The 26036-nt window shown below is 39.4% G+C and overlaps 1 protein-coding gene across 1 annotated transcript; it reads right to left on the bottom strand.

The window, feature by feature from the left end:
- Positions 1-3070: 3070 nt before the first annotated feature.
- On the bottom strand, positions 3071-22165 carry ASRGL1 (asparaginase and isoaspartyl peptidase 1). The gene is made up of 6 exons (XM_005491141.4): positions 21979-22165; positions 18141-18283; positions 13084-13238; positions 8755-8873; positions 6829-6939; positions 3071-4177 (listed from the first exon to the last, which is right to left on the bottom strand). The coding sequence occupies exons 1-6, from the start codon at positions 22163-22165 to the stop codon at positions 3942-3944; spliced, it is 951 nt and encodes a 316-aa protein (XP_005491198.1). The 3' UTR covers positions 3071-3941.
- Between the last annotated feature and the right edge of the window lie 3871 nt (positions 22166-26036).

The raw sequence follows: 26036 nt of genomic DNA, 5'->3' as shown, positions 1-26036 counted from the left end.
TTTGCCAAGTTAGATTTCAAAGTCAGTGAAAACCACCCCAGAGACAAAGAACTAAAATGTAGGACAAAGTAGAGCACTGAAAAAAAATAAGTTACAAAATGCTGGTGTCCTACAGAGCAAGTTTTGATTACTTGCAACTTGCAAAAATTATGAAGCAAAACCTACACAGAACTAACAATATGTGCACGAAGTCAGTGGTCACCACCCTGGTGCTTTTGTTAACATCTTTGCTTTAATATGTAGACCCATCGCAGCTATCTGTGCATGTCAGAGACCCTTTCTACAGAGTACTAAGAAAGCAACAGGACAACATCCACAACTGGCTTTCTAAATGATATAAAATAACAGGATGCCCCACTGTAATTAGATAATTAAAACTGTTTCTGCTTTGCTAGATGCCAAGGACACCCAGTTTCTTGGCAACAAACCTCTAATTTTCTTTCTTTGATATCCAGGTCACAGCCATTTGGATTAGAGGCTCATTTCCAGCAGCAGTGCACAGCAGGGGCACACAGCTTCCTGTCCTGCTGTTGGTATCCCCCCTAAGTTCAACATCTTGCAACTACATTTATAAAAGCTGCTAAATGTTACAGCCCTTAAAAAGGGTGGTTTCTCAATGTTCACAAAGGTCAGACAACATGTAAGCATATTAAAATATTAGGGAGTCCCGAGCAACACCAGCAACCTCTTACATCATGTGCAACAAAGTCTCACTCTGTTCTAGCTAAAGAACATAACCGAAAGGGCTAAAGCAAGAGAGAGAGAGGAAAACTTCCATCCCCAGCTCTCAAGCTTCTTTGAAAATAGGTCTACCACATCCCTGAACATTTGCTGCCATTCCCCCTTATGAGGGAGAAGAACACTATCCTATAAGAGGTCTACCTGCTATCTAGATCAGGTGAGGAAATCACATACCTTTACTGAGTGTCGGTCAGCTACCGGAACTACTGGAAGAGAAGCATATAGCCCTGAATGCCTGGACTGGTGCTTTGCCTGAGCTGACATCCTTTGAACTGTGGAGCAAACTACAGCCTGAAGATTATCAAATGCCATCAATCCATATGTAAGGCACAGGTAGTCATTCCCAGTCCCACATGAACTGGAAAGGTATAATTGATAGCTGAAGATTTTTAGCTTTTTCATATATTCATAGCTTTTTACATTTTTATTTATTGCTATATGGTTTCTAGTACTTTTCTTGCTGTTTCTCACATTTTAGAATAATAACCTAGCTCTTTCTAACACATTCTTGAAATTCTGTTTAGTCTTATTCTTAGGAAGAAATTTCTAACAAGAATATCTGGTTCTCCACCAGAAATTAAGAGACATAACAAATACCCCTGTACCAACTCCAAGGGGCTGATTAAGGGTCAGTTACTGGGGCAATTGATCTCCTACTGGATGTACCTGCTAGATATACTCATTAATTAACCTTATAACAAATTGTAGCAATCCTTTATCACACATGCACGTAGCCATTTCTGTGCACCTGAAAGCTTTCATTAAAGATCTGCTTTTTATCAGTTGCAAGTTTTTGTCTTTTGCTTTTAGGCAACATAACAGCCATGCATATTTTTGAAAGTCAGAGTTTTGATAGGAAACATAGAGCATGGCACCAAGGGGAAGGTTAGGCAGAAGAAATCATAGAGAGCAGATGGCAGCCACAGTGCTCAACGCACTGTTGGAAGGTGCCCAGCGACTCTAGTTATGAGTGACAGAAGAACCTATAGAGGATAATGACTTTGTCAAGTGCCAGCAATTTATTGCATGGTATTCCTGAGAACAGCTGAGGTGAATTAGTAGCCATTTACTATTCCTTCTGACATCCCTGAGATCCTGTGTGTAGTGCTGCTGAGGTTGCTGGTGCCTTTTGGGTCAACGTGAACTTGTTCAAAGCTAACCCAAAGCCAACTGGCAGGTTAGCAGAGCACCAAGTCCTTGCCAATCAATGACCCAGCAGGTGTATCAGCTTATGCTTGCTGCTACACTAACCATCACTTGGGTTTTGATCAGCTTGGAGCCTGACCAGAACAAAAACTGTTAACACACAAACAGCTTTACAAAGAAGGTACACCAGGTGTTAGAGCAGTACTGGAGGGTAAACACACCTCCCTGCACGCACTTTAAGCAAAGGAAAGGTTATAAGGATTGTGCCTTCCATGCACTCTTTCATCTGACAAAGCCAGTATACATGACAAGATATTTGTATTCTTGTGTGCAGCCTACCTCCATGCCTATATGCATCACCATTTAGCTCTACAAAACATACTTCGGGTTGGATTATTTTTAATTAAAAAACCCCATTGAGCAATTTCATGAAAATAATGCTGCAAAGTGAATTTTGACTGAACTCATAGAGGTTATTCTTCTATTTTATCTTCCAGTAGGGACAGATGAGATAAACAAAGCAGATTACTGATGACAAATACTTTGGATGTAATTTGGAAAGGAAGCTACCTTTTTTACCCCCAGAGAATAGCATGGCCCTGTAGGATTGGTATCTCATTTTTACTCAATAGGAGGCTACTTTTTTCTACCAATGAGCACATCAGAATTACTGTTACTGTTTTATGAACTTCTGATGATCAGGCAGCAGCCATTTTCAGCATGATCTTCTGTTGTACTTGATAAAAAGTGCATAAGTACTCCAGGGTCATGGTTTGCATCTGCTTCTCTTGAACCACTGCTGTCTACATCCAATCACCTGCAACAGCCAAGAAACCAAAAAGCACAGAGCAAGCATAGACAGTCTTGGCAACCCTACTATTCAGTATGTGCCAACTCAGTAATACAGCTTATTGTAGTTGGGACCCAGGAAGGAGTGGTTTCAAACCACAATTTAAGATTTTTGTTACTGTTACTTGGGCTATCTTGTGAAGGGAACATTCCACAGAGTGATGGTGTGTAAGAGAAAATCTAGTCACCAGCTGAAATGCATAAAATTATTACAGTTCTTAACACAAAAAAAACCATAGTTGAGAGTCAGAAAATAAAGGAATTTTTCTTTTAAAAATACAAAATCGTAATGAAGAAAATGTAGTGGAAGTAAGAGTCAATTTTTTAAAAAAAGAAAATCTCTGCAGACAATGTTTCCGACTTCACACAAGAAGCTTGTTAACAGGCAGTTTTATTTATTTTAGTACAACTTGCTTTGATCACTTTCAGATAATTATTTTTCCAGTTAATCAGCATCTCTGTCTCATATTTTGACCTAAAAGATGCCTATCACCTTTACATTTGAGTAGAAAAGATTGCTGTTATCTTTATTAAAAGCACGACCTTCTGTATTACTACCCCAGATACTAAATCCATAGCATCTTTCCTGTTAACTATCCACATACAGTTTGAAACATTCTAGCCTACTTGGTTGTGATGTCCATAAATGGAATTAGAGCTCCTTAGCATCACCATTCTCTTCTCTGGAGAAAGCTACTTTCTTTACTTCATTATATCCTGTGACAAGTTACCTCAAACCTGTGGGAACAATTTTAATCTCAACTCTTCACTGCTCTTTGGTGGTATTTCATTGACCATTAGGAAGCTAGTACCATGACACGGCTGCTCAAAAGACTCTGGATTTTCAAAATTCAGCTTTTAATTAATAGGTATTTTTCTCTCAAATTATCCTGGTAGGAGTCTCTGAGAATGGATGTGGAATGGAGTTTCTCTAATACTGAAACTCAGGCTCCCTTTAATGTAAGATTAAAGCATGCTAACCAAGGAACCTACAGACCATTCTCTTTCTCATCTAAAAAAGGAGTATCTGATTTCACAAAGGTATTAAAAGACTACACATATATACATGTCCACCAAAGAACAATGTCCAGATTTTGTTTTGACTGTAAATGTGGTAATGCCTGTGAACCAAAAGATCTTTCAGAAAGACAAAATCAACTGTCATTGTCCTCCAGCAAAAACTGGAGATCTTCATTTCTTCACTCTTAGAATCCCTCCCTTTCAGATGCAAGAGCTTCATCAACAGACTTTATATGCTTCTCCCCAGCATAAATGCCATAATGCAGGTTGTCATCCTTTACAGTAGCCCAGGACATTTGCTTGGTGGAGAACCTTGCTGCCCACTCTCCTGCCTTGTTGACAACAATGACACCCCCCAAGCCCCCAACTCGTGTCTTCATGTAGTCTAATGCAGTGTCCGCTGCAACCTCTGGTGACATTCCTGAAAAGAAAAACAAAATCACTTCATAGGACCTGCCCTGACAGTTTTAAAATTTTCTTAAAATTTCACCCCTCCCCATGGATCCAGTCAAATCTAACTTCTCTTTCAACTAAATTGGCAAGAAATTTCCATTCTAACAAAGGAAGCATTTTTGGAAAGGCTCTGGACAGCTGTGAAGAGCTGCTATGGTGTGGTATTGCCCCAAGTATTTATTTACATAGCTTCTGATTTTGATTCAGTTTAGAATTAGTTTGTTTCAGAATTTATTCATTTGTTTAATAAAAACTAACTCCCAAACTTTATGTTCAGGACGCACCACTTCTTATGCCATCATTTGACTAGAAAAAAAAGTCAATCTGCAAGGTTTTCATCAAAGGTTATGACAAGTTAGATCTAAAGCATTTACAATTTGAAAAAACACACATCAAAACAGTTGAAAATTTCAGTCATCATCTCTGTTCTAGTTCCACTGGCTGCAACAGAGCTCAAGGCACGTACTACACATTGTCATAATTTATCAAAAGCAGACATCAGCATGACTCTTCCTGAAACTTCTGAAACCACCAGGCAAAATGAGGTCTGACATCAGACACAGGACCAGCAATGCAACTTTAGCTTTTCTCTACTTGATTTGTATTAACAGGAGTATTTTCTAAATAAATGAAATTTAATAGGTACATCATACACACAGGCCTGTAATAGCTGCAAAATATTTGTTCACTACAAGTTTAAATATGCATTCAGGAATGCAGTTGGCTTGGCCTAATTACCCTAAGATATAGACCCTCAGTAATGTTACACAGCCTAGGTTATAGAACAAAACCTGACCTCTATGCCTTCCCTGCAAATTTTGAGTTAAAACCAAATAAAACCAGCAGAGTCAGAATTATTCACAGCACTGGTGACTGACAGGATAAAGCTCCTTACTCTGACGCACAGGTGACACTGTGACTATTCAAGTCAGTGGCACTGTCTTCAAAGGGTCAGTATTTCACTGTTTGATTTTTCACCAAGACAACAGCTGCCACCATAAGATTGAAATTCCAACAGCTGTTAAGACTGCCAAAGCAATTCACTCCTGAAATACAGAAGTAAATTTTGCAGCATTTGTCCAAAAGAGAATATTTAGTATGTGAATTACCAATTAGCTGAACAGAATTTTGAGGGCTCTGCAGTTGTTCTTACACATGCAACTTCAGCTCACTATTCAAGGACTCAAAAAGCCACACCAACTTAAGGGTTTGTTTTCAGTGCCTTCATGGAAATATGTTGGGAGGAGGGGCTGGGGGGAATCTAATTGCTGACGTGTTTGCCTGGCAGCTGAGTTATACTTCTGGGCAGGATGAATGAAGGGAAAGCAAGCATGGACAGGGTGAACAAGTGCAAACAAACTAGACATGAATACATGTGGGTTAATTTTCTTTTTTTCCAATAAACTTTTTAATTTGAGCCTCATTTGCCTTTCAAATTGATTAATCACAAGCCAGATAACTGCTATCAATGCATAAGTCTTGCAATGCAGTTAACTTTAAGCCAGAGAAGAAACTGGTTTATACAGTTTAGACAAGAGCTTAGAAAGCTGTTTACAAATTGAATACTTAGAGACTTAATTTAGAGAGTAAAGGGAGAGCATAATGTGTTAAGAGCTTTGGGAAATAATCTGTAGGTTGAATTTTATGCTGAAACTGTCATGTCAGCTATGAGATTTAGAGGAATGCACCCATTATATGCAAACAGCCCTATAAAGCACAACAAAAATATTCACAGCTGTTACTTGTCTCTCTTCTTACTGCTTCTCCAATGAAAATGTAAATTGAGTGTTTTCCAACTATTTCCACTTTGGTTGATCTCAAAGCAAGTTACGCTGTACTGCTCCAAAACTATTTTATTTCTAAAAATAATGGTGATATCTATATTAATGGTTCTTTAACTGCATGCAACACAAGTGTGTTGTCTGGCTATGTTTACGGGCTGTAACATAATCAAGGGTTTAGATGACAGACTAAGTCATGAAGGTAAAGCTACAAAGGGTCATCCCACAGTCAGATTGTATTACAGTCACATAAGACATACTGTGTCAGCTGTTTACCACATACCCACCAGTATGTTTAGTACATTTTCCAAAACAAAATGTAAATTGAAATCATGGTTAAAAAGTCCTAAAATAATTTCTGTTGCTGTAATCAGAGTTATTACAATAATGACCTTTACAGTTTATTAGAAAGGCAATACATTGTACTTTCTATTTTAGCTCTAGTTATCTGTTTCTAGCCCTCCTTAACTGCTCCCTTAAATGTATCTTTTACTTGTTTTCTTTTTCTTGTTCACAGAATTTTAGTTTATAATTGGGGAAAAATTATTAAAGAGAATTTCTGTTAAAGTATACAGTAATGTCTTTCAATGTACACTGATCTAAAGCATGATTCAGCATCAGGCAGCAGAGATAATTCTGTTTACTTCAGCTATTTTAGCCTTATTAATAATTTAATACTTTGTTTTGTTTCTAAAGTTTTTGTTTTAACCCATCCACACACCCCTTAGAGCAACTCTCCTGACAGCTGTTTTAGGATGATAGTACATACACTGAAATCTGTGATTAGGCAATGCTTCCTATCCTCCTTACTTCAGATTACAGAAAGTTTGGAATATACCTTGCTCCATGTGATAGAGAATCAGCCGGGCTAAGACCACTTTCATAATGCTCTCCCCATGTCCTGTGGTTGAAGTGGCACCAGAATGGTTGTCAGCATAACCTCCACTTCCTTTTCAAAGCGAAAAAAAAAAAAGGCAATATTCTGTAATATGAATTAAAAGCCCTGCATTGTTTAAAATAGGTACCAAACATTTCTTTCTTTAGGTCCATTAGCTCCATGTGTTTCTGAAAGCAAAGTGTCAGAAAAGCTTCCTTCTTATTTCTGCCACAATATGAAAAGTAAAATACATTAAAGAGATGAACAACAGTTGGAGCAAGTCAGTTGCCAAGCTGAGAGAGAAGACTAGTGATCTGTTTGTGTACAAGAGGCAGAAGCAGGCCAACACTCCACAGGAATGGGCAAAAATATTTTCCAGAACAGCAAGGGGGGGTATACTGAAGATCAGCAAGATAGGGACAGGATGCATAATGCCAGGTCACATCAATTGAGAAGATATGAAGGAAGATCTAGTGAGGACATTTGTGAGCTGACCAGTTTGAGAGGAACTTACCCTCCACAGCATGTAAGAGATTTGAAGAGCATGGGCTCTAGTAGAATTTCAAAGCACCCCTGAAGAATCTTCAAAGTCGTGACCACAAGCAGAGTGTTTCTTCTGTTGAACCCCTCTTCCCTCCCTTTTTTTTTCTCCCATCCTTGTTTTGCTGGCCCATTCCACACCCTGTTCTCTACCAAGCTTCTGCTTGCTCAATACCCATATTTCTAGCACATCTCCTAAGAAAAATATTTCCCAGGAGCTAGGAAGAAACATACCACAGCTTTATAAACAAGGTACTGGGGGAGGGGAAAGAGGCCTTAGAAGAGCAATGAAAGTTTCTTCCCTTCTGTGCTTTCTTGATCAGACCCTTTTAATGGACTCTGAGTAACATGTGGAAAAACACTGCCATATTAAGTCAATGCCGCCTTACCAAAGCCTCTGATGTTTAAAAGCACAGCTGACATTTCTGTATCAAATTCTGAAGATGCCTAGCAAGATCAAAAGTTGCAATATGCTCAAAAGTGCCCAGTTTCACTTCTCCTTCACAAACCCATGTCCCCAACTATAACAACCCTGAACATAATCTACACAGGAGGAGGGTATTTGCAGTCAGAAGGCTGCAGCCAGACACAAAACTGAAAACCATAGTCAAAATCCAGAGGCTACCAAAATGTCAGTAACTTTGTATGCAAAAGAAAGACAGCTTTATAATAATCATATACTGCCAACAGCAATGCTATTTGAGTTTGGAACATGTTTTACTAAAAATAATTGTTTTCCAAATCCCAGCTGTATGGTAGAACCCTGAAGCAATCAACTGGCAAGTCTGCAGAAAGGATTTCAAGTGTCTCTTTATACTTGGATAAGAAATCTCTTAAAATATTTCCTTTATTCCACACCACATCTATTAGGTTCTGAAACAGTCTTATCAGGGCTCTCTTAAGAACAGGAATTTACTTAAATTTGTGAGTCACTTTGTAATTCTTGCTCACTGATACAACAAGTAGTAATTGCAATTACACCTACTCCCTTAAGCATTGAGGAAACAGCGTGGTAATATGGAACAGGCTACAGTTTTTGACTTAGTGGAAAGCAGAGCCATAAAAAAGGAGAGCTTGATCAGAATTAACAGAAAGGAAACACAGGTGTTAGCATTGAAGAAACAATAGAAAAAACAAACTCCCATCCCCATTTTCCAATTCTTTCTTGCATATCTCCAAGCTGTAAGGAGCTTTAGCTTTGATAGATGTGAATGTTAGACCTTCATTTCAGATGGACTAGTATTTATGCTTTGTTTCACTAATGAAAAGGAGAATTACAATACTTTTTTTTCTTTGTTTAAATGAGATGCCCCCAAAAAGTGGAAGACAAGATCCTACACCCCATACCTATGCATGCTGTGTCACCAACACGGCCAATCATTTTATTAGAGAGTCCTCCCGTGGATGTTGCACAAGCTACATTGCCTTCACTGTCTATAGCAACAGCACCGACTGTTCCAAGGTCTCTGCCAAGAAAAACAGTTCATAAAATGAGACAGAATTAAAGCATACCTGCCAAAGCACGTTGCCTTTATTTCCCAGGTACCTTTAAAGAAGATTTCTACAACAGAATTACTACTCATCATGAAGCTATTTTTGCCATGCTTTTCATTACAAAAATAACAAGAAACATGCAATAATTCTCATAAGCTTTGTACTTAATAGAGTAGAAAACTCTTTTTTTTTTTTTTTTTAATCTTCCCCCCATGACTTGTTTACTTTCATAGCATGGAAACTTGGGGAGGAAAAAAACCCACAAAACAAAAGCACACAAGGCAGAAATACTTCTAGTCATTATAGTTCTGGAGTAGTTTTTTGGCTGACACACAAACTGACACACAACTTTCCCCTAAATGGCAACTCGAAGATGCAACAATTGGCTCCACTGTTTCAACAGGAGGTTAACCGGAATTATTAATGACAATGCGCGTAAATGAGTGAATACAGAAAAGGACAGTAATGTTATGCATGCACTGAATCATTTCCTTCCTGTTCCTCCTCTTTCCTTTTCCTTACTCCCTTTAATGTTTGAATGCTATAAAAAAAAAGAAAAAGCTTATTTATTTTCCTTTCAACTAGTATTGCTCACAATGCATCATTAAGACATACTTTAGTCTTTGTACTCTGCAGCTACATAATCTTGAGGTTTAAATCACTTGGCCAGTAGACTCTGCTGAAACTGCACATTGGTTTAAAAATCTTCAGGCAGAAGAAAACAGAAGTCTCAACTATATCTTTATTTCTTCAACACAGAAAAGACATATACAATAGCCTGCTAAAAATAGACACGTGTAGTTGTGTATGGAAAAAAAAAAGTCTGTAGTGACTTATTGTAACAGTTGCTGCACTGAGAAGTGAGACATAACTGAGAAGCAACAGTTTAAATACCCATTTATTCCAGTCCTAGCAATTCTCGTAGGAATATAAACCAGTATGTGACTAGGAGAAGTACACCAAACCCCAAAAATTATCTAAATTCCTCCACACAGGAAAATAATTTGTAACAATCCTTCAAGGAACTACCCAACAAGCAACTGGAAAAGGAATACCTTTCGAATTTGCCTGGGCACTGGTGAGGGTTTCTCTACAGCTGTGCAAAACCTGAGCTAATTAAGTCAGACAAAGTCTTTGTGTACTTTGAAACCCACAGTCAGTTTCTCAGAGACCCAACTTCCTGTTCCCTCCTGCTTATGTAAAATATCATACTGTCAGTCCCTACACTTCATTCACAGCAATTCCAAGTTGACTGATGAATCACAGGCCTTATAGGCTGCTCTGACATTTATGTAGAGACGGACCTCATCTCAAACTGATATGATGGTGCAGATGGGCTTCCCACCCATCCATCTGTTAGAAGTGAATTGCTGAAAAGAACATTAGTAAATTCAGTACTCCCTTGCACATTCATGTAGCACCCTTCAACCAACTAAAGTTAGATCCTCCTGAGAAACTAAGAAAGATGTATCCAGAGGTATATTTTCTTAGATAAGTATTTACCTTAAGCAACTGTGAAAATAAAAGCACACAGGTGACACAAGCAGTAATTACCTGTTTTGGCATGAGAGCACAACTGGCAATAAATAACGAAGTGAATGTGTCAAACACACCTCATCTGCAGGTGAGCAAATAGACAACTACACTTGATTTCTCACAGTCCCTTTTTTACTGCTGTAGTGTAACTTTTCCTTTGATTATCTTCAGAACAAAGAAGATACCAATAAAAAATTTTTTGCACAGCTAGTTGACTCCAAAACATTAACAAAGACAAAACTGCTATCAAATTATAACCATCTCTCTATTTTTAGTCATTAACAGTAGCAAGAACCTCAGCAAATACCTGTGGTGTACCAGAAATGCTATTAGGGACTTTTTTCAATCAGGAATTATTCCTATATACTGCATAAACTGTGAAACAGAATGTATTATTTGGATTTGTTAATTTCCTTTTGTCTAAATCTTTCATGATCCAATACCCATGAAGTGACATGTATTTACACTATCCCTGTTTAATTAACGAGTTACCTGCTATTTCGTCTCTCAGCCCTGCATCAGAGTGGGGTTTTCTGTTTATTGTTTTGAGGGTCCTTGTTAGTTAATACCTCCTCAAGTGACTCTAGCAGTGTGATTCACAGTGGGGCTAGGAGCCCATTTACTACCTTACAGTCAGACTCAACACCCTTTCTGTGGGATTCTCAGGCAAACTCCAGTAATTCTTAACAAGGGTATTGCTCGAGTCTTTGCAGTGTGCAGATAAAGCAAATCACACCTTCTTCTTGGCAAAAGGTGTGCAAGATGGAATGTTCCAGACACCGTGGAATCCTAAGCTTTCAGCACAAATCAATGCAAGCTTCTAACCACCAGAGGAGAAAGGTATCTCTTACGGAGACACCAGACTTTACCTGCAAAGCCTACGAAACCACAGGGTTTCCAACACTGTGAGGATCAAGGGACTGGAAGTAAAATATACACCAACCTTCAAATTCCCAGTATGATCTGGTATTATGTTGCCTCTGACTAATACTACTTCACCTTCTGTCTGTTCGCCCCAGGCAAGTTTCTGCATAATCACTGTGGACATAACAGGGAAAAAGAACATTCCACGTGTGATACAGAATGAAATAGGTTTGCATTAAAAAAGACCTGTTTTCAACTTTGTGAATTTGTGCTGATGTTTTGGTTTTCAGAAAAAGAACAGCATGGCCAAGACAAGAAAAAGTCTTCAGCCTTTCAGAAATACATAAGCTTTTTACTATCAGATATCCCAGAAGAAGTCCATGCTGGAACTGAAGATGCTTAACACTGTTTTCAGGGAAAAAAAAAACCAAAACAAAAACCAAAAACCAACCAAACAAACAAAAACCCAAACAAAAACAACGATAAAAATGAAGCAGTTATGAGGAACGAATGAAGACTTAAATGCCATGCTATTCTAACTGCTATGTTCAAGAGAACAAGAGACAGTGGTGGTTACACCATCCTCAAAATTCTTCACAATCAATGACAATAGCACACAGTCCTTGGACAAACCATGGATCAAAAGAAAACTTCTGTTGGATACAAAACAAACTATGACCAAGACCTTATGGTCAAGGAAAAACATCATTTTGTTTACAAGACCATATTCATGCTTGTCTTATTACTCTGTTCTCCCTTCCAGCAATTTACTGAAAGTAACATACAGGTTGTAATTTATAATTTTATGGATTTTAATTAACATGCTCACAGAAGAAATTTCCTCCTTCAAATCTACAGATTCAGCTCTGCTCCTGCCATTACTCCTGTTTCACAAAACAGATGAACAGCACATAATACAGCATTTATGTAATGTAATATAGTGTTTTCCTGTACCACAACCATGGATGTACAAATGGAAGCTCAAAACAATTAAGTGACTATGCCTACCTCAGAGGCATAGAAATCATTTTTGACACTTGATGTTTTTCATTCCTTTACTGTCCCCTCACCTTCCCCTCTACTTTATGAGACTGGCTTGTTTTCCAAATGACGTTCACTTTGCTGTTGGGCATCCAGCAGCATCTCTCTTCCCACCCACCACTAAACTTGGTCAATTTTTTTATTCCTTTTTATAACCAACAGCCACAATTACCACTCAGAAGGAATTGCTGGTCAAACTCTGATGTTGTTTAACTATGTAATACAATTTAAAAACAAACCTGATCATCTACTTAGTACTTAGCCACATCGCTAAGTGCACTGATTTTTTAAAACCAGTTCCTCCACAGAAAAAGCTACACAAAACAATATCTGCTGCTTGTTAAAGCTGCTCTAGGCACTTCCGTAAATGATGATTTTAAGAGCAGTAACAAGTTCTAACTTTGCTCTCCAATAAAGCCACAAAACCTATTGTCCAAGTGACCAATAATCTTCTTAAGCAGCAACAAGTTTCATCAAGTTTGTTCCAGTCATTTAAGTTTAAGCAAATTCAAGGAAAGCTTGATTTTCTACTGCTTTCAAGAAAGACACACTGTAAAGACTGTATCAAGCCACATAACATTTGGAATACAGGCCTTTGAGGTTTGTGTTTATTTGTTTGGGGTTTTGTTTTTCTTGGTTGCTTTGTTCGTTCGGGGGTTTTTGGTTTCTTTTCAGTTTTTTTGTAACCAGATAGCCCAAAGTAAATTACCCAAATTTGAAAATAAAATATATTTAACCTACTTCTGAAACTCTTCGGGGTTGGAATCCGGCTCAAGGTTCTTCTTCCATCTCTCCCGGGATCTCTCAGTTATGAGCTTCTCCCCTGGAATTTCAGGAATACCCATGGCCTGAGCAAACAGGTGTGCACCATGGTCAGTCAGCAGCATGTGCTTTGTCTGCAGAAGGACAAGAGATTCATTGACAATTCTTATTTTTGTCTTGTACTTAGCAGCTCTGTATAACAGCTATCTTTAGAAGTATCCACAAAATGAAAATTACAAATTTTATTTTAAAAATTTCTAAACTTCTGTCCACATCCCCTTCCACTATAGCTGAAGAAGCTTTCAGTTCTCCAGACCACAAAGTTTAACCATCAACAGAAAAGAATTGGACTTATCTATTTAACATGTACTATAATGGGAGAGGGAAAATTGGTAAATTTGTTCTTTAGCTAACTGTTTTGTAACGTTTCAAATGAATCACCAAATTACTACATAGCTAACTGTTTTGTCCAGTTAACTAAGAGATTTAGAAGGCTTTTATTCAAAAGAATGCTAAATAAATTCCTGTTTAAAGGCATTACACCTAGTAAAATAACTTACAAATGTAAATAGCATACGACTAAAATGTTCCTTCAACTTCATTTTAAACATTTCCTTCAACAGGCTGCTATTCTTATTAACTCAGTGGATCAAATTTAAGAACAGAAAACTTTCTAATGGGTTTGACCAAGAAATGTTTACTCTTCTAACAATACCTGAAAGTTCTATTTTGATTTCTATATTTACAAAGCACTCCAAACCAGAGTTTAATTCAACAACCTTAGTTAATTCCATGCTTTAAAGTCTGTAGAGCTCAGTTAGTTCATATTTTAGAGAAGTTTGCCAGATAAATTTGTTTAATTAATCCTTATACTTTAGTAGTAGCTCTGAGCACTGAAATCTGATTTTTTTTTTGTTTTAATGTGACAAAAAGTAAGCAGTTTCTTGCACAGTTACATAGCTGTCAATTGCTCATCAGAACCTGGGAAGGTTTTAGAGCACAGAACAATTTCAGAGCAGAGCACCTAACTTACAGCCAGCCTTTCTGTCCCTGCAGCAGCAGAGCTCAGCAGAGCCATGATGCTGGAGGCAGCGGCCCTGCAGAGCCTTGCCACGCACCCACATGGCACAGCCAGCCCTCAGCCAGAAGTAAGGACAGCAAAGGTTGGGTATTTCTGTACCATGCTACATTCTGGAGGGCATTTACAGTCTCAAAGCCTCGGGGTAAGATGTTGCAGGCCATCACCTGCTGTTGATTTCCAAAGCAATGACAAGTAATCACTACCATGACCAACACATAGCATTGCATTGTTTTAAGGGATTCCAGAGAAACCTCTTCCCAAGTCAGAGACACTGATCTCTGCTTAAGCCTATTACAGCCTCTGCATTAAGCCCTTTGGACAGGGACAGAGGACAACACTTTAGAAACATTTCTGATGTTGCAGCCCCAACATCAAACATTTTTGAAAACTGACAGGAGAGCATTGCTTCAGGGAATACTAAAGGTGACAAGAAGTCCCCTGTCTATGTGAAAGCAGACATGGGGCTTGCATGCTGAGTGCTGTCACCATATTACCAGACCATGTAAGACCAACCTATTTCTGACAAAACTAATGAGCAGTGTTCTTCGACTTGAAAGCCAACTTCTTTGTGCAATACTGCCCCCCTCTGCCACTACCACTAACCCACGAGAAGCACACAATATGACATTCAAAATAGGTTTGGTTTTTATTTGTGGGTGTGGGTTGGGTTTTTTTTGTTGTTTGGTGGGTTTTTGTAGGAAATTTGAAATTTGCTTTAGCCTTGAGCTGTACCAGAAGGCTGTGTCCTCCATCCCTTGCCTTCTTCAGCAACTAAGACTATAGCATCCTTTAAATAAGTCTTAAAAAGATGAAGTTTTATTATAAAAAATGGAAGTTATTTCTAATAACTTTTTCATAGGATTCCATCCCTCTCATATGCAAATTTGCATAATATATGCACCTTCCTAGGGTACACAAGCAAGAAATACTTGCATATTGATAAATAAACTTCTACGATAGGACTTTGGGTTTCCTTTTTTCCTTCTTTTTCAGTCCTCACTGAAAAGAAGATGTCTTAAGGTGATTTTTATCACTCTCTTCAACAGATGTTGTCAATCAAAAGAACTAGTAGAACACTGTCAAACAATGCAAAAGCACATTTTTCTGTCTCATTCTTCTAGTTTCATTAATATGTTTGCTTATGTAAATGTCTTCTATAAAAAGTACGCACTTTATATAAAGTAATCAAAAAGGACAAGAAAAGGGTTCAAGAAATCTTACAAATAAGCAACAAAAGCTGAAACTTTTAGCTAATTTCACTGGAAATGGGGAAAATACCCCAAATTTCTGCTGGGCCTTAAGTTCAGACCATCAAAGTTTTCATTTAACAATTCTGGAAGCACAGAAAAAAACCTGGCCCTTTGCCTGAAGAAGTCTGTGTTCTAAGCTAAATTGTCCTTTGCCTAATGTAAAGTCCTGCACAATAAGAGTAGGGGAAAACGTACACAGCTTAATACACCAATGAATTAGTGCTCTAATTTTCATGAGAAGCCCACCTAATGAAGTTTTGGAGCTGAGAAGGATTACATGCCCCAAATTAAAAAAAAAAAAAAATCAATGTATCATTCTATTTATGTTCAATACAAACAGGAATAATCTAACAGAAATTTAAGTGCTTTTTCAAGAATGTGTTACATTTGTAAATGCACTAAAAGTCTTCCACCTCTAGAAGCTCCTGTGACCAAAAGTACAGTAAATAATGAATGGCAATTATTCTGCCGCTCTCCTTTTTTCTACTTCATGAATTTGGACAAGTTTGAGCCCAGTGGGAAAGTGACAGCCAAAAAGGACAATGTTGCAACAACAACCTAGAGGAGCTACTCTGGCCACCAGATGGAGCCCACACTGTTCCAGAATAGGATGGAAATACAATTACAAGCAGACGTGCAGGATGGTTTTGGTTGGTTTGTTTGTTTTCGGGAGCCGCATGTTTCAAAATTCTTTATGGTACTGAGGCACTCAAAAACCACTGGGAATTATGCACACAGACTTAAGACCCCAGGAAAACTACCCTTATTACCCCCAAGTCTCACAGTTAAAAATGCTTTTTAATCAAGCATAGTACAACAAAACACACTATGAAATATACTGTGAAATACCCTGGGTTGGTGTCCCAAAATTGCTGTCCAAGATGAACAGAGGTGCAACAACGAGCAGAAGAGCAACATCAGTTGGTATTCCCATGTATGGGAGATGGAGAAGCAGAGAAACTCATCTCAGGACACATCAAGCAATTTAGGCCAACATTTACATTTGGAATTTATCATCATGCACAGACATTTTTTTGCATCTTGGCAAAGATAACACCTGTACCACAAAATGTCATGGTGTCAGGGCTGCACCATTATATTGGTCCTGTACAGTGGAATTGTATGATTTCATTTCAAATTTAGCCTCAACACTTTTGAACACCAGAAGCACAATGCAATGACAAGAAAGACTTTGTAATAGACAAGACAGAGGAGAGGGCTTTCTCTTTGTTGGTTTGGGGTTTTCTGTTTTATTTTTAAAACACACATTGCAAAGTTATATTCTCAAAATTCAACAGTGTCACTTTGACCTTTTTCTTGTTGACTAAAATAGGATTTTTTTCATAGACAAGACAACAAAGAAATAAATCAGTGATTCTGGAATAAGAAGTAAACAAGAGGCATTAAAATAAGTTCTCTACAGAAGAAAATAAAATAAAATGCAACATTCACCTTAACATGCTAGAGACATCTCTCCCCCAAACCTTCATCTATATTCTCGAATTTTGTCTTGTGAAGCTGTCTACCACCTATACTCATTTACTGATCTAGTTAATAACAAAAACATTCTGTATGAAGGAAAAAACCTTACTCATCACAAGTTTTAACATTGCTTTCTGGTAGACATACATTTCACTGAAGTATTTATATTGAATATGCTAGTGAATGTTCTGATCTTAAAAGCAGAACTATCTTTCCATTAAGGACACAAAAAAATCCTTTCTGCTTTGGAGGCCATTGAGGACAAGACAAATTCAATCATCTTTACAGATCACCAAAACAGGTTTTGTTCCCTCAAAAGCAACTTTGAAAGGTTAAAGAAACATAAGTCTTCTTTATTAATAAGTGTTTTTATAAATATGAACCTTTCCAAAAATGGGACAGTTGCACTAGGTAGAATGAAGATATAAACTTCAAAGACAGAACAAACTTTTTGATCACTGTCACAACCTTGTAATAGTAAAACAGGCACAGATATCACACAGATCAGTTGCACCATATCTGAAAAATAAGAGAAGTCTGCTGTAGCAAATATTAGATGGACTTCCTAGTGGAGTAAGGTGGGACTGATCTTATATAGAAGGTCAAGTAATATTTTACTGCCATAATAAATTTGATTATCTTGGAAAAAACCTGTCAGCACCACATAGAGCTAATTTATCTTCTACTGGTGGAAGATTACAACTGGACTGGTGCTACCACCTGATCAGGTCACAGTGGAGAAGGCTACCCAGAACAACAAAGGAGTGCATTACATAGCCAAATATGTAACTGGGTCATTTATTTCAGTTCCATGAACATTCATTTCCATGAGCTCAGTTCCAAAGTGAACAGTGTATTACCTAACTTTAATCTTGCAAGATCAAGCACAACACTCAGTGACAACATAAAAGCTCTTCAAAAAACAAGTGAAAAACAACAAAAAAAACCCTTGAATACCAGCAGTGGAACTACAGGAGACCAAAATGTATAGGTCAAGTTATGTTTCCTTAGAATGCTATTGTTTATAAATATTTCTCAAAACCCCTTAAGGTAAGTGCTTCATGGTCATGACCACAGTGTTTCCAAACACTCCAATCCATTTTTCCCTTCCTTGCTGCTTTAAAGCACTACACAAACACCATCACTGAGGTGTATCAATATACTGGCTGAAGTTCTTTCAAAGGAAAAGAAAATGCTTCATACCAAGTAGATAATCAGCATACCTTTTCCATAACAAGTCGAGCAAGTTTTATTGGGTTTGCTATGCACTTAACTGCAGACACTGCTCCAGAGTCTAAATTTTTTCCATCCATGATAATGGCATCCATTTCTACTTCACCTTTTTCATTTAGAACAGATCCACAACCTAAAGACAAAAAAAAAAAGTAGGGGGCAAAAGAAAAAGAAGCAAGTCATTAAGAGCTAACCACCCAGGTGATTCAGTTATAAGCTCTCAGCAAGCAGCCTTTCTCTTTCCTACTTTGCTGACTTACCAAAAGTATCTCCCAAATACAAAAAATCCAGCAGAAACACTGCTGAGTACAACCACAAAATTCAGCCACTAACAGAAGTCTCACAGAGTACAACAACTATTTTAAAACTGAGTTTTACTTTTTCATAAGATTAAAAACACATTTCCAATCCCATCCAAATTATATACTTGGTATTAAAGTTAGATGAGCAAACCATCGTGAATAGAATTCTTTATTCCCCAGATCCCTTTTAAGTGCACTATTTTGCCTTTGCAGCTCTTCCAAAGGAGGATACAACACCACCCAAAGAAATAGTATAGTGTTTGATCCTATCAACAGATGAACATCACAAGAAACTGCCAAAATTAATAGAGCAGAGTAAGTGTCCCCTCACTACTGTAGCAAAAGCTTGAAATCACAAGTTCTTCCATTACCAAATAAAAACAGTATATAAAGTAATTTTATAAAATAAAAGTTAAGTAATAAAACATCAGGTAGTTATCTTCTTCTAAAATTATCAGTGCTATCACTAACCCAATTGAAAATTAATGACATACAAAATGAGACAATGCAAATAGGGTGGTTTTTTAAATAATGCCAATAATTGCACCACAGAGGAATAAAAGGTTATAAGTCACCAAGAGCACAAGCCTTGCTAATACAGATGGTGAAGACTAAACCTGAAAAGTAAAAATCAAACCAAAACATGGCAGATGCACACAGTACCTCAGGTAAAAAGACCTGTGCACTATACATAACTAATGCAGTAGGGCTTTTCTACCTTCTGTTACACCAACATTAAAGCAGTCAGAAACCACTGTTAATAACTGACATAAAACTTTTATACCAAAGTACTTCAGACCAGAATATACGAAATTAAATCCCCTGTGACAAAAGGCAGCTAAATCCTGTAATCCTCCTCTTGTAATCTCAAAAGTGCCCCTGCCACATACAGACACACCCCCAAAAGTTATTTTTTACCTGTCTCCAGCTAATTCAATTATTCCACATTTAAGTCCTGCATCATTCACAATATGTTAACTTCTAGACTGATCTGTAAAGAGCTTACAGGTTAATTGCCTTGTGCCACCCACGTGAACATCACTCTTCCAGCTTTTCCTTATGCTGGTAAGGAATTGTTTTCTCAGATAAACCCTGCCATGCTCTTTTAACATCCTTTGACAGGGTAGGCTTTCTAACCCATGATCACAAAATTCACACTAGAACCAGGGTACCCCTTTCCCAACCATCAGTGACCAGAACCATGCTCCAGGGGAAACTCAACAAGGCCCCTTCATCACCACATTAAGAGTGCCCCATGTCTACTGGACATATCTCATAGGATACATGTTATGATTTTCTAAAATTTGCTGAGCAGAAAACAATTGCAGGCAGTTTCTGTAATCAAAGGCAGCTTTCTAAACAAGTCTCCTTTTAAACGTGGCAAAGAGAGACTGGTGGGTGCCTTCTAAGAACAATCCACCCCACTTGCCATAGACTCACAGAAAGGCCTGGGCAGGAAACAACCTTGAAGATCACCTGGTTCCAATCCCTTTCCACAGGCAGGGATGCCACCCAGTACATCAGGTTGCTCAGGGCCTGATCCAACCTGGCCTTGAATGCTTGTAGGGATGGAGCATCCACAACTCCTCCAGCTTTGAGAGCTGTACAGCCAGCTCTTCTCATTCCACTAGTCACCATGAAAGTCTGTGCACCAGGGCAAAGCTAATTACTGAACCTCAAGTGATCTCAGGTAGCATGAAACCTTCCTTCTGTGGTTACAGGCTGCCTTTGCACCTGCCTTCCACAGCAATGGGTAAGGACTACCAGCCTCTGAGGCCATGGCGTCCATGGGCAGCAGTGCTGAAAAAATAAAAGTTTTTGGCTTCTTATTAAGCAAAGGGTTGGGAAACAGAAAGAGGCAGAAAACAGAAAATCTAGGAGGAAACAAAAAAATCAACATGTCTGAGATCAGCCCAATCACAGCTGGGATACTGAGAGGAGTACTCCAACTCCCTCTAATTCTGGATAGACAGATCTGTCCTCTGTCCTGGAAAGGCTGCATAGGAAAGAGTGTGCAAGGATCAATAGATCATGGAGTACTCATGCCAAGCTGGCTCATACTGCAAGCCAAAGAGATCACACAGAAATATAACCACACCACAAGTAGAACTTGCTTACTTATTAGGTGCACAAGTCACTAAAATGGTAATTTTATACACCAGTATAGCTTCTGAGCCCTTGCACCAAGCCTACATCAAGATAACCCTACACAGCATGGCTACATCCTATCATGCAAAGAAAGGACACAACTTGATTGTTCTGCCCATTCTTCCCCATCTTCATTGTTGTGTCTCAGAAATGTCTGTTTGCCTAGAAAATATTACAGCAAAACTGATTTTATCCTTTTATCAAGATTAATACTACACACTGAGTTTTAAACAGCTACTCCAATCAGGGTCCTTTTCACATAGCTTTCAGCTCATTTTTGCCAGATTCTGAGAGGAGCTGTACCTAATGAGCATTGACACAATTAGGTATCTCTGTAACAGACTACATGCCACTACCTGAACAATGGGCGAAGGCTCAAGTCCCGTTAAGTAAAAGCTAAATGACAGCATGCCACTTTGATGCCAACTATTTAAAAGCACACACTGTACCTTCAAGTCCTCTTCATAATTTCAGCATGAGTGCTCTAAAAATCAAAATGTTCAACCAAAGTCAATAACAAAACAATGAAAGTTTCATATTAAATAAAAACTGCTCTTGACTGCAAGGTGCGATGAAACAAATGAACCTCTGCAAACTAACTGAGCACATAACTAATAGCTGTGTTACCTAAGATACTGAGCACCTACATTTCATTCCATGTTCTTTTCTGACATATCACGGCGGGAGTGGGGAAATATTTTTGCTGAAATTCATAAAAATAATAAACTTGAGGTCCTAAGAAGAGGAGAACATATTTGATTACTACCACTAACATTAATTCACATTACTGATTAAGAAATTCAGTTACAAACCCTTACTATAGGAAGGTATAGATTTACCACTCTTACACCATTATTGCATTGCTTCTCTAGTATTATTTACAAAGTAACTAATTGCAAGCATTAATGAATAGAAAACCACCTAAAATCCCCAACACCAGTATTTCTGTGGCAATAGGTAAAGATCAAGCACTCAGGATTAAACAAAGCTGCAAGGTATATCCAAGAGCCTTAAAGAGACACATTAACTTAACACATATTCTGTAAGAGTCCATGTCTTAAAACTGGATATACAGAGCACAGTAACAGAAGATTTACAGAAATGTAAAACAGCCCCACACAAATTAAATGGCAGATACATAACACTGAAGGAATGGCAACAGCATAACTCATCTTCCTAAGTGTACTAAGAGAAACTACATTACATACCATGCTGAGAAACCACCTATTTTGTGACACTAGTATTTACTCCACTGCAATGTACATAAATCAATAATAATGCAACAGTAATAATACAAGCTAGGATTTTCAGAAGCATCAGGGCAAAACACTTGAAATATAATATGATTCTAAGTCCACTTAATCCTTAGAAAAATTACCTGCATTAAAATGAGGATCATCTTCCATTGACCGTACTGCCTCCTCAACTGCATCTACGGCAGTGCCTCCCTGCTTCAGGAGAGCGTAACCTCGCAGCGCAGCCCTGACAACCCCAGCCCGGCACCCCTCCTCTCGCTCTCTGAAGATCCGGCCAGCTCCACCGTGCACCACGATGACCGGCTTCATCCTGCCAGGCTCCTCCTCTGGCTTTCAGCTGTACACACAGGTCAGTAGATGGGAAGAACTCTTTCACTTGTGGTTCCTTCTACAAGGAGAGCGGCGGCGGCAGATTAGGTAACACATATGGGTAGTTTGCTACAATTTTACCTTCTGGGAAGCCAAGTACTCACATGGAGGAGCTCCTGAGGCCCCACGAAGCTTGGTGCAACTCTTGAGGCCAACCCTGCTCTGAGGAAGGGTCTGGGTCAAGTGGCACAGCAAGGGCCCCTTTCAGGCTAAGTTACTCTACAATCAGGTTGTTTAGTATGAATTCTGTCTGGTAATAATAAATTACATGGGGATAAGCATTTGAGTAACCCTTGAACCTGCCAACTGCTCTTTGTTTTAGATGGGTAGCCTGTTGTCAGAGTAGAGTAGTATCACCAGCAATAAAGAAAGGCAACTGACCTGACCCAAGTTAAAGGCTTACCCAGCTCAACCACCTGGATCCCAGACCTCTGACCTCTTGCTATACTTTGAACTTCGAGCAGGAAAACATGGTTTTCATTCACACCTGGCAGCCAGCACCGTCTTGTTACTGCTCATGGCCTCCTGCGAGCAAAAGCCATTGTTGCTAGCTGCTATACATCTTTGGTGATGCAAATAACCGGTTTTGCTTCCAGAAAAAGGCAAAGAAGCAGCAGCTAACTCATCTCTCACTGAAATCTGGGGCACCTCCCAGAGAAATCTCCCCTCGTGAAAAGTTTCTCGGGGACGGCTATTTTTGGAGGCAGCCTTTCATCATACAAGCAAACCCCTCCGACAGAGCCTCCCGCATTCCTCCGGTCCCTCGCACTCCGGCTGCCCCAGGTGAGGCCGGCCGAGACGGCAGCAGGCGGGGAGCAGAGAAATCCCAGCCGGGGCCGCTGTGGGGCACATCTTCCCGTAAGCGAGGCCGTTCAGGTTTTTATTTCAGCCAGCAGCTACGCTCTTCCCTTACCCAGCACAGGGTACCCTCGGCCCGCGCCGCTCTCCCGCCCGCCCCCGGCGTTCCCGCGGAGTGCAGGGTCCGACCGCACCTGGAGCGCCCCGTCCTTGCAGGGAGTCGCGTCCGCCCTGGGCGCGCTCCCGTGCGGGTGCCCGCGGCGGTGCGGGACGGGCGCAGGCCCAGGGACCTTTCGCCGCAGCCGCCCTTAACAGACATGGCGCCCCCGGCCTGCCCGCATCGAACATGGCGGCTGCTGCCGTCGCACCCCGCGGTCTCCGCCCCGCACCGGCAGGGGCCGGGCCGCTGCCGCTGGCCCTGCGGTGGGCCCGGCCCGGCCCGCCCCTGGGCTGTCGACGGCGGGTGGCGGCGCGCCGCGCTCATCCCGGCGCGGCTCCCCCTCAGCCGGCAGTGCGGCATCCGCGCTGTCACACCAGCTCGCCGCCTGCCACCGCTTGATTTCCCCTCGAGTTGAATTAGAAAAATGGCACCTCTCCCCAAAACCGATCCTCAGCAGCACTTCCCGCGTGCCCACCCTTCCCTCTGGCCGGGCCGGGTTATTCCCATTCCCAAAGCTCGGGCTGTCTGTGGGGTTCTGTAGGCTAAAAGGAGCTGTAGGCCGAGGGAGCTCCGGTCCTTGGGATCATCACGCACATCCCGGGCAGGTTGGCACAGACCACATTTTACATACATATATATGTATCGGTGAGGATAAGCTGTAAGTGGCCACACTGTTCCCAAACTGATGACAAAGACAAGAACTGAGCTTGATGTTTGTTTTATTTCTAATTATACGCTGCTGGTGGAACAAACAGTAGTTAACTAAAAGTAGAGCTGCTAAAGGTTCTTTCTGAAAAGTAAAAAATAAGAGTCTGTGAAAAATGCGTATTTTATGATGGGCTTTTCACAAATATTAAAATGAATATTTTATGTGTTGTGTTAGAAAGTAATGCTGTATTAATTCTCTTAAGTAGTGTGTTAAATATAGCTTTAAGTTATAAAAATGTTAAAATGGAGACTATGCTTTGTAGGATACTTTTTTTAAAGAAAGGACTTGCAACGAGATAGCAGCCACAGGACACCTAAACCATTCAGAGAAAGAGAATTTACTGCCCTCTTATCAGAAGAAATTAACTTCTTCCCGCCTTGAAGGCGCTGTTAGGATTCAGAGGAAGAAGCTGACGATGACCAGACGGAATCCTGTGTTTGAATGGAATTTATACATCATGTATGTAGTGTATGAATATGCAACAGGCTATTGATTTTAAGGGTTAATCCTTTGTTAACGAGCGTCCTTTTTCAGGCTTGTGCTGCCCAGAAAAAGGTACCCGGACGTCCATAACTCTTTGTCTCCTATTGTCTCATATTGTCCTAATTTAAATTGTCCAGATTATTATTTCTCTAATTGTATTACTATTTTTATAACCATTTTCTATCTATTAAACTTTTAAAATTTTAAAAACAAGTGATTGGCATTTTTCACAAGTCTATTAAAAAAACCCCATAATTCTGAACTCCCTTACCTGTGTAACTAGAAGTGTAAACAAAGATTTCTCAACATTTGTACCGACTGCATGGCCTGCGTTGGCCTTCTCCCCTGGCCATTCCTTGCTCCTGCCTCTGCTCGCGTGTCTCTGCGCGGTGCCGTAGCGCAGGCTGCAGGGACACAGGGACACAGGGACAAGGGGGACACAGGGACACAGGGACTGCAGCCTGCCGTGCCTGCTCCGGGCGCCAAGGGGACGTGGCTGTGCAAAAAGGGCGAGGGTTTATGGCAGTACGAAGTCACTCAATTTAAGATCTGTTTTGATTCCTGAAGGTTTGTTGGAAACTAATTAGTGTGGTTTAATTAAAAGGAAATACTCCTGATGGTTTTTCTTTGTCATTAGTAGGCTTAGACAGGCATTAAAATTTCTTACATTAATTATTTGAGAGTGCTGCCTGTTGTTGTAGAATATTTCTCTTGTTTTCAGGTAGTGTCAAGACAGGAAACAAATACTATTTAGATTAAACAGTTTAGAAGAATCATCTTGGTTGTTTGCATGGACAGCTGAACACAAAATTTATATAGTAACTCTAAGTTGAAATTTTAACATTAGTCTAACATTATGATTCATCAAAAGAAGGATGTCACTTGATAGAACTGGAATAATCTGTTTCTACATCAGCTTTTTACCTTAAGCCCTCTTCGGCCACTACCTTTGTCATTGTGGTCAAATCATTTATGTGCTTTTTAAAATGCTGTAAAGCTTTTTAGAGCAGACTGGAGAGCATCAGTATTTAGTTTTATGATTATGATTTCGTTTTTTTTTAAATTAGGACATTGAATTGCACATGAGGAACCTGTCCTAAAGCTATGTAAACTGGTAGAATAAGTTTTAAATAATTGCTCTAGAAACCTATAGATTTTGCTCTCGCTAATTTTCATAAGAGACCTTTGTGTAATATAATTGCCCGAGAAATAAATTTTAAAATGTACAGAGTAAATTAGGAGGGTTGCATGTGGAGTCTTGTGGAGATTAACTTTCCTGGTTGTAAGCTGAATGTGCCTTATTTGAAAGAGGTGGGAACACGGTTGTCATAGGTAAGTAAGGGAAGAGGGCTGAAGCAGGGAAGGAAGAGATCTGGGCATGTGTGGATAGGGAACATGTGTCTGAAAATACTCTGATGTCATAGGGTCAACTCTGCATTTCCAGTGACTAAAATACAACTGTACTTGTGCCTTCCATTTTCCTGCAGAATCCATAAATTAAGGACATGCCCTCCTTCTAGAGAAAGAATTCCCCTAGAATGTCATTGAAATGTTAATTTTAGGAACCAGCAAAGCGAGTGAAATACATTGTAAAAGTAACTGGTTTAATGCATATTTATAATAAAACTATTTTTAAAATAAATGTTTGTGTAGCAACTTGT

Source organism: Zonotrichia albicollis, chromosome 3, assembly GCF_047830755.1.
Source record: "Zonotrichia albicollis isolate bZonAlb1 chromosome 3, bZonAlb1.hap1, whole genome shotgun sequence".
In the NCBI taxonomy this organism is placed as follows: domain Eukaryota; kingdom Metazoa; phylum Chordata; class Aves; order Passeriformes; family Passerellidae; genus Zonotrichia; species Zonotrichia albicollis.
This window is presented reverse-complemented; position numbering and strand designations above follow the sequence as displayed.